The sequence below is a fragment of the Cavia porcellus genome, unplaced genomic scaffold (genome assembly GCF_034190915.1).
Source record: "Cavia porcellus strain 051 isolate PalLab524CR breed Dunkin Hartley unplaced genomic scaffold, mCavPor4.1 scaffold_10, whole genome shotgun sequence".
Taxonomy (NCBI): domain Eukaryota; kingdom Metazoa; phylum Chordata; class Mammalia; order Rodentia; family Caviidae; genus Cavia; species Cavia porcellus.
This window is the reverse complement of record NW_026947493.1, coordinates 85,226,466-85,242,674: the sequence shown is the minus strand read 5'-3', so window position 1 is coordinate 85,242,674 and position 16,209 is coordinate 85,226,466. Positions and strand designations below refer to the sequence as shown.

General features: G+C 41.0%; 1 protein-coding gene across 48 annotated transcripts in view; it reads right to left on the bottom strand.

Annotated features, from left to right (window-relative positions):
* Rims2 (regulating synaptic membrane exocytosis 2) overlaps window positions 1-16,209 on the bottom strand; it is a 518,293-nt gene that overhangs the window by 46,980 nt on the left and 455,104 nt on the right. For 31 of the 48 annotated variants that reach the window (XM_063257715.1, XM_063257709.1, XM_063257711.1 and 28 more), the window contains one exon: window positions 14,635-14,876. The exons of the other annotated variants lie outside the window; for them this stretch is intronic. In XM_063257715.1, the coding sequence (XP_063113785.1) occupies window positions 14,635-14,876 (242 nt within the window). The remainder of the gene's footprint in view (window positions 1-14,634; window positions 14,877-16,209) is intronic. 48 annotated transcript variants of the gene reach the window in all.

Genomic DNA, 16,209 nt, shown 5'->3' with positions numbered 1-16,209 from the left:
GAATCCAGTTATGTCAGGTATTTTCTCACAGCAACAGGAAGCCGACCAAAACAAACATGTTTAGGTGCTTTCTAAAATATTCTGAGGAACACTAATTCCAAGATACACTTCAAAGACACAGTTACTTGATTACAGTGACTTAGGGAAAAATTATTCTATCTCTTGGATAACTGCAAGTACATAAACATAGCAAAGGACTCTATGAAGTTCTACAGTTATAAAAACACAGCTGAAAACTTTATAACCACAGTTATAAAAATACAGGAGAAAACCCTCATACTTAAAAGATCATGAAACTTTTTTCTGCTTAACACCTGGCAGCACCCAAAGACCTATGGCTTTAGCGTACTGGCCAGCTCTCCTGTTCCTGGGAGCAAACACCTGGGACCTTCAACTTAAAGGAGGCAACGTTTAATTTGGCTGCTGATCCACAGTTTTCAGTCCATGGTCAGCTGGCCCTAAGGCAGCAGCTGGGCTGGAAGGTCATAGGAAAGAAAGCTGCTCACTCTCTGGAGGCCAGCAAGCAGAACACGGGACAAACTTAACAGGAGAAGACCAAGGACCACGCAAGTCCCCACTGTGGTGCCTTTGCGAGTCAGCCAGACCCAGCCAGAGTGTGCTAACTAATCTAGACACCTCTCAGGCAGCCAAGTAGAGAATCAGGATTGTCACAGTGAGATACAAATCAGCAAAAATGGTTTGAGTAAGAAGTTTCCTATTTTTATTATGTCCTATTGTCCATTTTTACTTAGTTGCACATTTAATTGAGAAGACAGAAAAACCACAGGCATAAAAGCCCTTAATAAATCTTGGTTCTGATTAATTTGCCCTTGCTGTTGTCACTATGTTGTTATATTTAAAACATTTCCTTCTCATGCCTTTGAAAATATTGAGAGCTAGAAATAGATCATAGTTTGGCAAAGACTCAAGGTCACATTAATACATCAAAGAGTGCAATGACCTTAAAAAGCATGAATCATAGGTTAAATTTTATTCTTCAAAGAACTACACAGGAAATGGTATAAATGAAAGGTTAATTTTGCTTTCTTATTTGATAACATGATGTAAAATGCACATTGTGGGTTGGTTATGAAGAAATATTGTTTTCTTCTCTTTTTAAAAAAGCAGTTGGTTATATTGATCCATTTTCTAGAGTAACAGAGAATGAATTAAATGTTCTTTCTGAACATAACTTGGGTCACTACTCCAATTAATCTGTGATAGGTCTGAGCAGATAATGCCCTGGAAACGCAGTTTCAGGGAGAGAGAAAATCATTATTTTCTGAAGATCTCATGGTATATTTAGAAAAATTCAAAGAGAATTTGTAGAATTAATGAGAAAAAGTATAAAATTAATCAGAATTCAGTAAAATGTCCAGATACAAGTTTTTAAATGATTCTAAAATCAACTTTCTAAATATCAAAAATAGGAATTGTAGTCAGAGAAAAATGGTACTTGCACTAGTAATATAAGTAACAGAATGCATAAAAATAAAATTAACAAATTATGTTCAGAAGATGTGATTAAATTACAAAATGTTACTGAAGAACATGAGAGCAGCTTTGAATTCAACCATGGAGAAACACTCCATGAATTTGAACAGCAAAAATCAATACTACAAAGATGCAGTTCTCTCTAAATTAGTGTAAATTTTAATACGGTGTGAATAGAATTTTGAAGCTGAGTACAGGGGCACTGTTGCTCTACCAGTTAGCCAAATGAACTATAAAGCTAGACTAGCAATTAAAACTTGCAGTGCTCTTTTGACTCTTAAAAATGGATGGAACACAACTGAAAACTCAGAAACTGCAAACGGAAGGGCCATTTTGTATACTAAGAATGAAATTCTAGGTCAACAAGTTAATTCTAAATTAGCAGTTGAATTATCAAGGTTCAACTGTCTGGAAAAATTTAGATTCCTGCTTTCCACCATCTATGAAAGAAATTCTGGGTAGATATAAAATCTAAACTCTCTAAGAAAATATAGTATATTTTTGTAGTACTGAAGGTTCAGTGTGTTTAATATAAATGCAGGAAAGCAAGCAAAGACTACAAACTGGAATTTCAAAGGAAAAAGTAAATAAAAAGGGTTAATTAACCAATAAGCACATGGAAAATGAACCTTAACCTTACCCATCATCAAACAATGCATTAAATAAACAGTTGTTTAGTATAGAATAAAATGAAAATGAAAGTAGATTCAGCTAGTTCTGAAAAGAACTATTGGGTATTATGTATGAAGTATACACACTTGCAAACCTAACGTTCTCCATGTGGAAATAGTTACTACATAGAATATAAATATTTAATTTAAAGAGAAACATTCCTAGTAACTACAAAAGCAGCATGAGCACATTATTAAACAATATATGACTTTTTGAATTATTAAACATTATTTTATACTACTATGGGAACTTGAGAAAATCACTTAACATTTGTGGTTCAGCTTTACGTCCACAAAATCTTCACCTGTTTTATTCCGTGAAAAGTAATTCAAGTATTAAAAAATGTGGTTATATCCTCTAGATGCAGATGACATACACTATCATTAGTCATAATTATAGCAAATTATATTTAAACATTAACAAATGCATTTAAATTAAAATATGAAGCGGCAATTCTAACTCATAAAAGAGATAATTCACATGTCTACCGGTCTTGGTCTTTGATATTTCAATACAAATTCATTTGTTACACTTACCACTTTCTTACATGTGGCAAAAAACCATACTGTAAATATTTATAAAGGCTGCTAATAATTAAATAGGACAATATATAAAATGATGTGTTGTTTTTGTCTTTCAGACTTAAGTTCAAAAATATATGTTAATTTCTCTAGATTATGGAAGTATTGAGAAAGTCTGATGGAAATAATATGGCTGACATTGTTATTTTTCAAAAAGAAAAGAAAATTACGCATATAGATTTTCTTTTGGCTTATTTCGCTTCTCCACAGCTGGGGAGATTCTACTAAGAGTTGGATGAGGGATACAGGAGGTTGGGGGCTCTGAGTGGCACCGGGAGGTGGCTGAGGTGACAGTCCAGGCAGAGGAGGGTTTTGGATCCTGCCTCATTCTGCGGCTTACTAAAAGCACAAGACAAATGTGTAGATGCTCATCATCTTAGTTAGCTAGTGTGGAAGACAAGAAAGGCTGCCCTTGGTGGGTGCACAAGTAGTTAGTTACATGTGCTTAGTTATGTGGAAGGGTTTCTTTCTCACTGTTCATTACATTTATAATTTTGAAAAACATATGTATTTCAATTGTGTAGAATAGTTTTATTGTCCTTATTTTGGGAGAAAGTTTCCAACTGATATAAGTCAAAGATAAGTAGGTGTGGGGATTTTAAATCTTAAGTGCCTTGCATATTTTAAAATTCCTATGGGACATACTGAAGTGAAACTTTAGCAAGCTGGAGTTTCTAGCAAGAAAATTTAGAACCGACTGTGGACCTCAGTCTCACAGGCAGGGAGAAACCACTGTTCACCCATCTTCCCTTTGACACAGCGGGGTTTCCAGGGTAAGATCGAGGCTGGCAGTGGAGGGAGACAAAAGGGAACAAGGTCCTCCAGGGGTCACCAGGACTGGGAAGGGGATGCTGGGGATGGGTGGTCATGGTCCCCTTGATTTTGTCTCCTTATTTCCTTTGGAAAGGATAGCTTGGTAACAGGCACTGAATAAAAATGTGAGCACAGCTCCCTGGTGTCTTGTGCAGTCCACGGTTGTCTCCCCATCTTAACTCTTTACTTCCTCTCTTGTATTTCTGCCTGACATGTTGCCTTGCCATCAGTGTTCTCAGCAGACCACTTCCCCACCTCAATCCATGCTTCTCTGAGCTCTTACCTCATGCTCATTTCCTAAGCAATCATGACATTTCAAGTCAAAACGAACAATGTCTGGAATAGCTAAGTAAACACAAACTCAAAGCCACTCTTAAGCTACAGAATTCAATCCTCAAGCTAGTAATCTAATGCCTGAGAGAAGCACGGGGTTTCAAACCAAGACGTTTACCTTAGAGTAGAACCTGTTGCTCTCCTTAAAGGCCACGAAGAAAACAATTTGGAACCTAACAATTCGATTTTCATTGAAAGTCTTTTAGCTTTGGAAACGCTGTAGAGAGGTGAGCTGGACTCGGTTAGATCCTCCAAGCTGGTCCTTCTGGGGCCCATTGAGCTTTGCGGCTGTGACTCATGACCGACCGCTTGTGTGTTTGTGAAAAGCCTTCTTACCCGCACAGGCACCGCGGGGGAGACGCACTCTAGTCAGCATGCACCGTGTTCTGCATCACAGAGTGACAGTTGTATAAAGATTACTGAATAATTGTATAATGTTCTATTAATATGTTATAAGGTAGTCAACAACGAAGTGTCAGTTTAAAATAAAAACCACTTCTTGGCATAAAATGTTAGAAGGATCCGAACGCGCCGAGCAGCATCAGAGAGAAGAGACGGATTCTGCGTTAGTGTTTTCATCTCACGAAGGCTGCAGTAACAAAGCGCTTGGAGAGCCCTTGGGGACAATGGGCCAACAGTTCACCTCCCCCACAACCAGAGAATAAGCTTCCATTACTCCTGGTGTCGCTGCTCAGAGTTACAGTTTTATTAATTTTACACCGAACAGCCGCGATAGGGGCTCTGAAAACCCTCCTAGCGGGTAACAGCAGGAGGACTGAAGCGAGCAGAGCACCCAGCGGCTCCCATGCTTACTCCGAGTGTGTGGGGAGTCCACTGAAAGGGGCTTTTGCCTTAAAATGGCATATCTGGTTTTACTCCAACGCTCGAAAACCTTTAAGCATTTAATTGTAATGAAATTAAAATACTTCTCTTTCTTGTATGTATTTCTCAGCTCAGAATTAAACTCTGATGGTACAGTGATCAGGTTTTTGCTGATTACTACCATGGGCAAATCCTCTTGGCTATGTACATCTTACAATTACGTCTAATTACATTTTAAAAAGTCTTTCCCTGAAGAATCTTTATTTCTGAGGAGATTTTGTTTTCTCCCTGATGAAATGGTAAGAGCTAAGGTTAAAAAATCCCGTTCCAATCGTGGGGTCCCCTAACCACACAAGCTCCAGAGCTGCCTCCCCACCACGGCCAAACCTCGCTGCTCTGATGCGTCAAGTGAGACAGCAACGCAGATACCTAAGTTGGAAGCACTGCACAAATTCATGCTACTGCTAATTACATTTAAATAACTGACAACACAATCTGAGTCTATATTAGAAAAAAGCTTAAATTTTAGTCACTGGGTTTGTTTTCTGGCTAAAAAATGTAAAATGTAAAAATAACTTTGGAAAGTAACTTTTATTTCAACCTGCATTATCTCCTAGGAAATATGTATGTAGGGTATAAATAAACTTAAAAACATATCTACAGTATTTTTTAAACATTTGTTTTTCTATCTCCATCCTTTATTACCATTTATGATAGGCAAAGGGGTCTCCCTAAAAATGTCCACACCCTGTCCTATAGCCTCTGTAAATACTATGTTACACTAAGGGTAAAAGGCCCTTTCAGACATAACTGAGGTAACTGAGATAGAGAGGTTACCTTGGATGATCAAAATGAGCCCAATTTGTGCTCTGGGGAGAATGAAATACTCAAGAATTCATCAGCAAATGAACAATGTGATTACATCTGTGGTCATTATATTTGGGGAAGGGTATGGCAAGGCAATTTGCATTTGTAGATGTAAAAGGATGGTGCCTCAAGAGCTCAGTTTACTCTTTGTACAAATGATAATGATGAAACACTTCAACATGAGATGATAAAACAGATATATTTTACATGGCTTTATGCAATCATTCACGGCTTTTAAACTCTACTTCCGTGTCCCAGCCTAACACCTCAAGGAAAACAGTTTTAAGTTATCTTGTCTATACAGAGATTAACAGATATGTTATTCATTTGTTTGCTCATGCTTTTTTTCCTTTAAGCAAATATAGAGTATTTAGTAAGATATCCACTGTTATCTTAGCTATTAGCCGAATAAAGATAAATGATACATCATTCTCAAGGAAATTATGGCCTGATAAAACTGAGGCAAACACAAATCACATATGTTACAATGCTATTAAGACACATATTACTCTTAAGAGTCTGAAAAGCATTATATTTTGTTATATTTTTTAAAAGTTTTTTCTCAATTCAATAACAATAAAAGATAATCTTATTAAAATATGGACAAAGGACTCTATGACAGTCATTTCCCTAAAGAAAATATACAAATGACCAATCAGAATATGAAATCATGCCTAGTACTACTTGCACTTGGCAATACGAATCAAAACCGCTATGAGATGTAACCCGCACACCTGTTATTAGGGATACTGCAAAATAAAAAGTGACAACCAAACACACACCAGTGTGGGCAAGGGTGTGGAGAAGCTGAAATGCTTCAGCATTGCTGGTAGGAATGCAAGCTGTGCAATGATTAAGGAAAACAGCATGGAAAAACTAAAAAAATAGAAAAAAACTAAAAACTAAAAAAATAGAATTACCATCTGATCTAGCAATTCCATGTCTGGGTAGATACCTAAAGAACTGAAAACAAGATGTGGAAGAGATACCTATATATCCATGTTCATGGGAGCAGAGTCACCATCTCCTGAAGGTGAACAACCCAAGCGTCCATTGGCAGATAAACAGATAAATAAAATCCAATGTATACATGCGTGTTACACTAATTAGCCTTGGGAAGATGGAATCCTTACAAAGTACTTCGAATAGTCTTTCACGGGAAAGAAAGTGGACTGGTGAATGCTAAACTGCTGGAGAAGGGAAGACTAGGAAGTTAATTGTTTAATGGGCAAAGGGCTTGAGTTTTGCAAAATGAAAAGAGTTATAGAGATGGATGATGATGGTTGCACGACATAATTAACTCATTCAGCACTGAACTGCACACTCCAAATGGAAAACAGGCAAATTTTCAATTATGTTTATTTTACTACAATATAAATCTAAAAAAGAGTAAGCAGGGTGCAGTAGTACATGCCTGTAAGCTCAGCTGTTTGGGAGGCTGAGGCAAGACTACAAGTTCAAAGTCAGCCTAGTAAAGACGAAGAGAGCCTGTCCCAAAATTAGAAGTAAAAAGGGCCGGGAGTGTAGCTCAGTGGGAGAGCATCATGAGTTCAATCCCTAGTACTACCAAATATATAAATTTTACACACACACACACACACACACACACACACAGTCTAAGTTACTTTTCTCTCATTGCTGAGACAAAATACCCAAAGTCAAAGGAGGAAAAGTTACGCAGCTTACAACTTTTAGGAGTTTCAGTCCATAATAGCTGGCTCCAAGACAGGGTGGCATGGCAGAGGGGCAATGCAGAGGTGAAACATTTTTCTGCAGGCAGAGGGTGCCAAAGCAACAAAGTAGTGAAGAGGCCAGTCCAAAAGACCTTAGCAGCTTCTTTCTGCCCCTCTTATATTCTATCCAGGATACCATGACTGATTCAGCATCACACACTCTAGATCCAGCCACCTCTGAAAAGCCCCATTCTTGATTGTATGAGGCTTTGGGGGACATCTAGACACAACCATAATGTTTTGCTCTCCTCCCAAAGACTCATGCACATTCCTTTATGTAAAAGGCAATTAATCCATCTCCAAGAGCTGCCAAAGTCCTAACAGTTTCAGCACTGCTGTAAAGTCTAAGTATAGTCTCTTCTGAAATTTAAGGCAAACTCTTAGTTGCAAGCCCTTGTACAAATGAAAAGAAAGTTAAACACTTCCAAAACTCAATAGTTCAAGATAGACATTTCCATTCCAAAACGTATGGATTAGAGGAAAACAAAAGAATGGGATGAAAGCAAATCCAAAATTCAGCAGGGCAAAGGTTAAGCCCTGTAATTCCTTGTAGCACCGAGGCAATTTGTGGCAAGATGTGAATTCCAAAGGCTCAGGAAGTGCTGCCCCATGGCACTTCCAGTGACTGAAACTCCCACGGCCTCTCTCTTGGGCCAGCTCTGCTCCCTACTTTCTGTTTTCCTTAGATTTTGGTTTCTCCAAACTTTTGGGGTCTCATTGCACCTCTGGCTTCACAATCACAGCTTCACATACTGCCCTCTCAGGGGCATGCTGCCTGGCCTCCCGGGATTTCTTCTGAAATGTGAGTGGACGTTTTCCTTATCCCTCAACTCTTGCATCCTGCATGCACGCAATCCCAAAGAACAAATTTTCAGTGCCTCTGTCACTCTGGAAAATGGTCCTCTGGGGTTCTCTTCTCAAAGCAAAGTCTTTCACCTTTGCAAGTCTGAGGCCATCACAGCTGAAGTCCTGCTGGTTCTCGTGATATTTTCAGGTCATCTTTTCTGTTGTCTTCTGAAATACTTAGCTTTCTCTTATTAGTCTTTTTAGTGACCAATTTCTCCTTTGTTCTATCGCTGAAGGTTGAACTGTACTGGAACTCCTTTCTGGCTAAACTCCAAATGTTTTAATCATTCTGCTGGGCTTGTTGCTCTTGATTCTCAACATAAAATCTGGCTACAAGCCCCCAAATAGCAGCTCTGCCACCACCTCAACTTTTGACTCCCTTGAAATTTCTTCTGCAAGATTAATTAGTCTTCCACACTTAGTCTTGGGCAAAGTCTCTGGACACAAGAAAAATGCAGGCAAACTTTCTGCTAAGTGTAACACACATTGCTCGAGTCTATCAGTCACTGCTGTGCTTCTTCCCAGCAGAAAGCTCCCAAGCTTGGTCTTTACTGGCAGGATTTTTATCAGTCTTCTGAACTCTGACCAGCATCTCCCATCCACTACAGCCTAAGGTTTTCCAGGGCTGATTTTTCAGCTGAAAGCTCTAAACCTTTCCTAACTCCTCCTTCCCACAACCCAAGCTCCAAAGTGTCCTGAACCACATGATCAGGTATGGTCACGGCAATGGCCCCACTTCTCTGGTACCAAATTCTGTCATGACAATAGCAGCTTCTTTCTGCCCTGTTATATTTTATCTGTGCTACCCACTATAGGGCAAGTGCCAGTCAGTAGCAATTCGTATCACACATTCTAGACCCAGCCACTTCTGAAAAAGCCTCTCTTATGACCGCATGAAGCTTTGGGGGGACACCTAGATACAAGCCATCACCTGCACACACATTTGTATAGAACATTTGTATAGAACACATTCAGGGTAAATGATATCAATCTTAACTTAAATAATTTTTAAAATACAAAATTGCCACCATCCTCAGCTATGTGCTACCTTGTTATATGAGTAGTTTTAACACAAGTCATGACATTTGAACAGCACCTTTCATCTATAGGAAATATTTTTGTTTACTTTACCTGTAATACTTGAACATTTGCACACAGTAGTTGCAGATAGTGATGAGATTCTCAGTTACTTCTAGTAAGTTGCTATTTTATGTGCTTAATATATAATGTTATAATTTCATACACACTTAATTTTAAAAGCACAGTGTTTGTTAGAATCCGCAGCAAGTCAAGTCCTGTATGGTCAGTTTGAGATTTTGATGTCATGAGAAGACTCCCCTTTTCTTTGCTGTCACCAAGCTCTCTCCACACATGCAGTACGTAGTCTACGTTCACACAAAAATACAGCTTTATCAGCACCTGCTTTCTGCATCTGTGATATGAATGCACGCAAAGAAACACGGGTGGTAACACTGGCCAGCAACTAATGGGCTTCTCTGTCAACTGACCACTGAATTCAGCACTCACTCAGGACTATTATACACTAAATCAAGCACTTTAAGCCTTTAAGTTTTGCCTCCATTTCATTTCAGTAAAAGTTCTAAATAGCATTCTTATTTTACTGTACTTTTATAATATATAAAATAGAAATATTTTAAAAGATTTAAAATTGAGTAACTATGTGCAAATAATTACTTTAATGGTAAAATAAAACTTAAGCTCTCATAAAAGTATACTTGAAGTAAAGTGCTTTCTGCCTTCTGTGCGCTGGTTTGAGGGTGCCCAGCTCGGGCCATGATGACCTTCCCCGCTGCTTATTCTTTTCCCTCAGCCTCCCGTTCCCCAACCATACTCCTTGCATCAGCCTGTAACTGAGCTGTAACGAAGGGGTTACAGGTGCAAGTGACTTTAACCACTGCTGGTTGTGTTTATACCAAGCTCTCATGTGTAGGCTGAACAGGACTTGCAGGCTCCAGACAAGAGGAGAGCTACGGAAGTGCCTGCTCGGCAAGTGTAACATCGCTGAGTTTGACTTCCAGCACACACACACACACACACACACACACACACACACACACACACACAAAAGCAGGTCAAAAGAGCCTTGAACCCTGATGACCACAGGAAATCCCCTTCCCGCTGGCACTGTCTGCACTGGATTGGTATTTGATCAAAAAATAAACTTCTTAAGTATAAGTTTTCAAGTTTTGTATATGTCACTGTAGATGGTATTAAGATAGGCACTAAATAAATTTGAAAGTTCACTTCCATATCAATTTTCTCATCCTTATTTGGAAGCATCAAAGACACAACATGGGCTCATAAAGCATAAGCTCAGGGTAAGATCACTGTTAATAACAGCAGATATGCATGCGTATTTCATTACCGTTCTTGAAACAGAATTGCCTGACAGCGAGCTAGCAGGTAAGTGATTACAGGATGAAAACTGCACACCTGGAATGATCTCCACTTCAGCCCTGTACACAAAGCTCTCCATCAGCGAAACCATCCCCAAGAACCCTGACTTCCAGCAAATAAAACTCCTCTTCTACTCCATCTACCGGAGGTCGCAGTTCTATTTTTAATTTTTTTTTAGATGTCAAATTTATCTTTACCTATACTTTCAATAGTCACTAGTCCCTTGCACCTATTTAAATTTGAATGAGTTTAATAAAAACATAAAATCATTAAAGTCCAGGTCCTTGGTTGCACTGGCTATGTTTCGAGTGTCCTGTGGCTGCTGGCGCCATGTTCCCACGGACAGAGCAGCTGCAGAAGGCCGTGGTGCATGCAGTGGGCAGTGCTCCCATGGAAGCTGAGGGAAGTCAGGGCTGCAGGGTTCGAACCCTAACCCTAGGGTACACCCATGACACCACTGGATGACCCTGAGACGTTCTTCCCTTCTTCCTGCTTGGCTTTCCTCATCTGGAAAAGAGGCTCATGAGAACTGACTCCTGCTTCCTGGCATCTGGGGGCTGGCAGATCAATCACTGGACAGACTTCTCAACATGTGAACAGATCCCACAACAGCCCCAGGCTCTCGTGCTCACATGGGGCTAACTTTGTTCACACTGACTCTATCTAAGGGCTCCAATTTCTTTAATCTGCTCCCACTAAGCATTGCCCACCATTGCAGGGCAGTCAGGGATAACCAAATCCTGCATCAAGCCATGCCTCCTGGTAGACTTACAGTTTCCCCCTCCTTGACCTGCCAGCAGCCCTCGACACAGTGTATCGTGCTGATGCAGCAACTCCCTCCTGAATACCATCCCTGAAGAATTACAGTTACCATATTCCAGTGACTCAGTGCACCCATGCTTACAGCAGCACAGCTCAGCACAGCTAAGTCTTAGAACCACCTACATCAAGAGCTGAACAGATAAAGAAATACAGTACTTACACATAGCCAAGTACTACTGTGCTGTAAGAAAAGATAAACTTGGGGCATTACAGGTACGTGGATGTATCTTGAGACTACAATGCTGAGTAGCGTGAGTGTGATGTGCAAGCCTCAGTACACATGGTTACCCTTACGTGAGACTCTGCTCTCGCTCTCCCTCTCTGCTGCTCCTCAGTAAGAGCCCATCCCATGAGCTTCTTATTCTTCACAAGGCAGATAAGTAGATTTCTGTGACCTTGAAATCCATAGTAATGCTAACCATCCTTTTAAAGTTACAAATATTATATTCACCAATGGTAATTAATTACCATTTACTTAACTTAATATGCAGATCACCGTAAAGAAGCCAAAAAAAAAAAAAAAAAAAAACAAGGACTACTAAATGAATTTTTGAAAATGCAAACATACTAGCTGAAAACATACATGGTATTCTTAGTTCTAGGTAAGTTACTCAGTATATCTTAAAATTGATGTCTACATAGAGGAACCAACATCATAAAACTAGTTCATTACCTTAGATCATTTAATATCTAAACTCTTTAACCAGATTATCAAATACTTTATATTTTAAGGTTTCAGTTTTAAATGTTCTTGGTGCTTGTGATTACAATTTTATAAGCAAACAAAACATAAAAGCCTCAGGTGAAACTTGCGTACACATACACATCAACACAGCATTTAGAAATTCCCTGAAAGATTGCAGTCAGCAATTACAGAAAGTCTTCATTGGCTATTCTACGATCAAAGAGCTGATACGACATAATCTCAATTCTGTTTCAATTTGTCAAAGCTACTAAGGGAGAAGGTAGCAATGAACGCGAATTTTAAAAACATTAAAATTTAATCATGGTGTCACTGAATAACAATGAAAAGCCACCTCATTTTTATAGGAAGAGGCTATCAAACAAGGTATAAGACTATTTCTTAAATCTGCCATCACAATGCCTTTAAGATGAAAACTGGTAACTACTCACACCACACCAAATCAGTGATATTACAGAACTTCAGTGTACAGTCAGTTTTGTAATAAAAATACTGTCAAAGAAAGACACATCAGATATTTATGTCCAAATTGTAAAGACATCAAACAGACACTGAGAAACTCTGAGTTCTTCTGGGACCAGCCTCTCATGGACAGTATTTGTCTTCCTTCAGATTTCCGGTGTCCTTGCTGGACCGCTCTCCCCTGCCTGGTTTAGACACGCCAAGCGCGAGCAGAGTTGTCTTGGTCTCCTGCTCTGCTGTCCGTACTGCTCTTCTTGGCCAGTTTCAGTGGCATACACAGGTGTGAGTGTCATCTCGACTCTCGCAATTCTAGTGTCACCACTCGTACGTACTGCCTCAAGGAATCCTACTACACTACAGTTTCTTATGCCTCTTGGTTTTCAGTGAGTCTGGTATATGGTAAGTTTTCAACATTTATCAAAAACTTTAATAAACAGAATTAATTATCCAGTTTAACATAATATATTCCCTAAATTGTGGTCTTTTGAATTTTCTAATTTAGCATAATTTTAACTTACACATAAAAACAAAAAAATTAGAAATATTGACCAGAGAACTCTGTATTGTTTCATTACATGTACACGCTGTGCAATGTTTGGGTCAGATCAGACATATCCACCTCCTCAAACACTCATTATTTCTGTATGGTGAAACCTCAGGGCTTTCCTACAGCTGTGTGCAACAGTCAGCACGTTAGCGTGGCTGAGCCAGGCCACATGAAGGGTCGCCCCCTCTCACTGCTCCCAGCACCCCTGGTCAGCCCTCCCCACCCTGACCTCCCCTCTAACTTGTAATCTTACTATGTCCACTTCAGATTATTATTTTTTAAAAATTCATGGATTTTTGAGCAGCTTTAGTTATGCAGAGATTGCTAAATTTTAAAGAAGAAAATGCAAATAAAGGTTTAGCCATTAAATGAGTAAGGTCAATGTCTGACAGATTAGCACAGCTTGGTTAACTATGTATAAATATTAGCAGTTTAAAAATCATGTAAATATGATCTGTATGTCCACTGGCCATTCATTACATTTCTATTTCTATATTACAATGATAAATAGTATCTTGAAACATCAAATGGAAAATTATAACAAAAATCTAATAGAGTAAGTTATAACTGGAATAAAAAGCATATCATCAAATAACTATTTCAATGTATTATTATATAAGGCCTAATTTTCAGAATCACTGTTAACAGGTAGAAAAACCAAGATTAGCCGGGTCCAAGAATTAATGTAACTGTAAAATGCTGTTTGCTTAGCTCTACATGCTGACTTGTTTGTGCAAGAATCCTAGTATCCAAACACAAATTATATTTAATCCAGTTGCAATTTATTTTACTATAAAACACCATATTACACGCTTTTGTTTGTTAACTATTAGATATGTTATTATTTGCGTGATACCAGGGACTTACTGTTTAATTATCAACACCCATTTGAAAAAAAGACATGGCTTTGACTCACAAATTTTCTTAATTGCTAACAGTGGCTTTTTTGAGTAGAGTGTTGTGTATAATTTGTTTTGCAGATGTGATTTAGAAGCTGCATTGTAAAGCAACAAAGCTCTAATATCTTTGCCACCAGCAGAACGCCCCTCCAGCCCAGCCCAGGGAGCACCCCCACCTGGGCTTTTGGGACGTTTGAGACCTGACTAGGCACAGCACGGGGCGGTGCTCAAGGAGTGCAGAGGAGGCGGGCTGCCCGCAGTGGACAGGGCGCTCCTCCAGCCCCGACCCGCGAGGATCCTCTTCTCGCGGGCTCTGTGACTCCACTCGAGGGAGCTAAAGAAAAGCGAGCGTGCCCCAGAGCGTGACGAGGCCGCGCACCGCACAGCACCGCACCGCACCGCACTGACCCTTGGGCAGCAAGGCCGGCGCTTCGGCGCCGGGACGAGGTCCGCTTCGGAGCAGGCTCCCGGATCCTGGAAAGAAGCTCAAGGTTACGCTCGCGGGGGGCGCGTGGCCTCGGAACGCGGCGTCTTCCACACCACTGCAAGAGAAGGCGCGAGAGGAAAGCGTGCGCTGCGCGCAGGCCGGCGCGGTGAGAGCAACGGAAGGAAGGACGCCTACCCGTCCGGCCGAGCTGCGAGGCGCTGCGACTCCTCCGGGACAGGCCCACGATCGCCACCACCTTGGCGCCGAGGCTGGAGCGCCGCTTCCTGCCGCCCGCGCCCGGGGCGCCCGCCGCCGTGTCCGACTGGCTGCCGTCGTTCCTGTCCAGCGCGCACAGGTCGCCGCTGACGCTGGAGCTCCTGGCACCGCTCCTCCCGGGCTCGCCCGTTTGTCTGCTTTGCATTTTGGACGTAAAGACACTGTCGGGCGATGCAGCGTTAGAAGCGAGGCCAGGAGTGGGAAAGGGAGAGACAGAAAAGCCATTTTAGATGACACGTCTGCGGCACGACGGAAGGTTAGCAGCTGCGAAACGCAGCTTCTCACTTAAAACTTTCCAAGAAGCGCGGTTATGCTGTGCTCTCGGCGCGGCACCCGGACACAGCAGCCGCCCAGGGCTCCGCGGGCGGGCGCAGGCCCTCAGCGAGGCCTCCGAGGGCCCCCCACAGCCAGCACCCGCTGCTGCGGCCCTGAGAAGGGCGACACGCGGAAATCCGACCACCAGCACGGAACCCTTCCACTGGGGCTTCCACCTGAGCTTTCTCCTGAGACGAAAAACCTACCACTGGTTACCTAACTCTGGTTACCATCCCTAGCAGGGCTTAGCATTTGCATTACATTTGAATTAAAATAATTTATTTTACTTTGCTTAATTTCTGGTATTTATCAATTGAGGTTCAACTTTAAATTAAATCAGATTTAAATCAATGTTCAAAAAATAAACAAAGAGTTCCCTTTTGCGTAAAAAACCCCTCATCATCAGTGTCTGTGACAGTGGCGGCAAGCAATTAAGGAGCCACCACCGCGGGCGTTGGTCACGGGTCTGCTCCCAGGAAGCAGGCGCTGGGTTTCCTCGCGATCCCTGGGGTGCTCTGGGAGGTCCAGTGCCAAGGAGCAAGCTGTCCAGCTGGCCCCTAAAAGTGAGCCTGGGCAAGAGGCGGCCTGTTTTGCAGGAACGGGAAAACTTATTTATAGATTATCGATTTTTGGCTCAGTTATTTTATCGGTACCAGGGATCGAACTCACAACCGCACACTTGCAAGGCAGGCGCTTATGCCGCTGAGCTAAATCCCCAGCCCCTAAGGTGAATTCTTACGTCTAATTCACTGCTTGGCCTCCAAAAATATCTGAGAGATTGGGACTGCATGCTGACTTTATTAATCTCTGTGCATGGTCTATAAGCACTTGAAAGGGGAGATTGAACCCAAGGCCCTCACCAGGTTTACGTATCAGCCCTTTTTCACTGAGCGGTAGAAGCTTGCTGTGTTGCTAAAGTGCCCAAGCTGGGCTCACACCTGTGATCATCCTACCTTAACCTCCCAGAATGCTAGGATGACAGGTGACCCTACCATGCCTGGCTCCGGAAATTTTAAAAAATACAGTGAAGTACACTATTTTACCTTTTACATTAGTTTTGTGAAGAAATGAAGCCTATGAAAAAAAGAGAGCAAGAAAGAAACCTCGTTTCTCTAATGCCCTAACCTAATAATTTTGAAGCTTGTTTGACTTGTTATTCTTTCATCAATAACAGAGTAC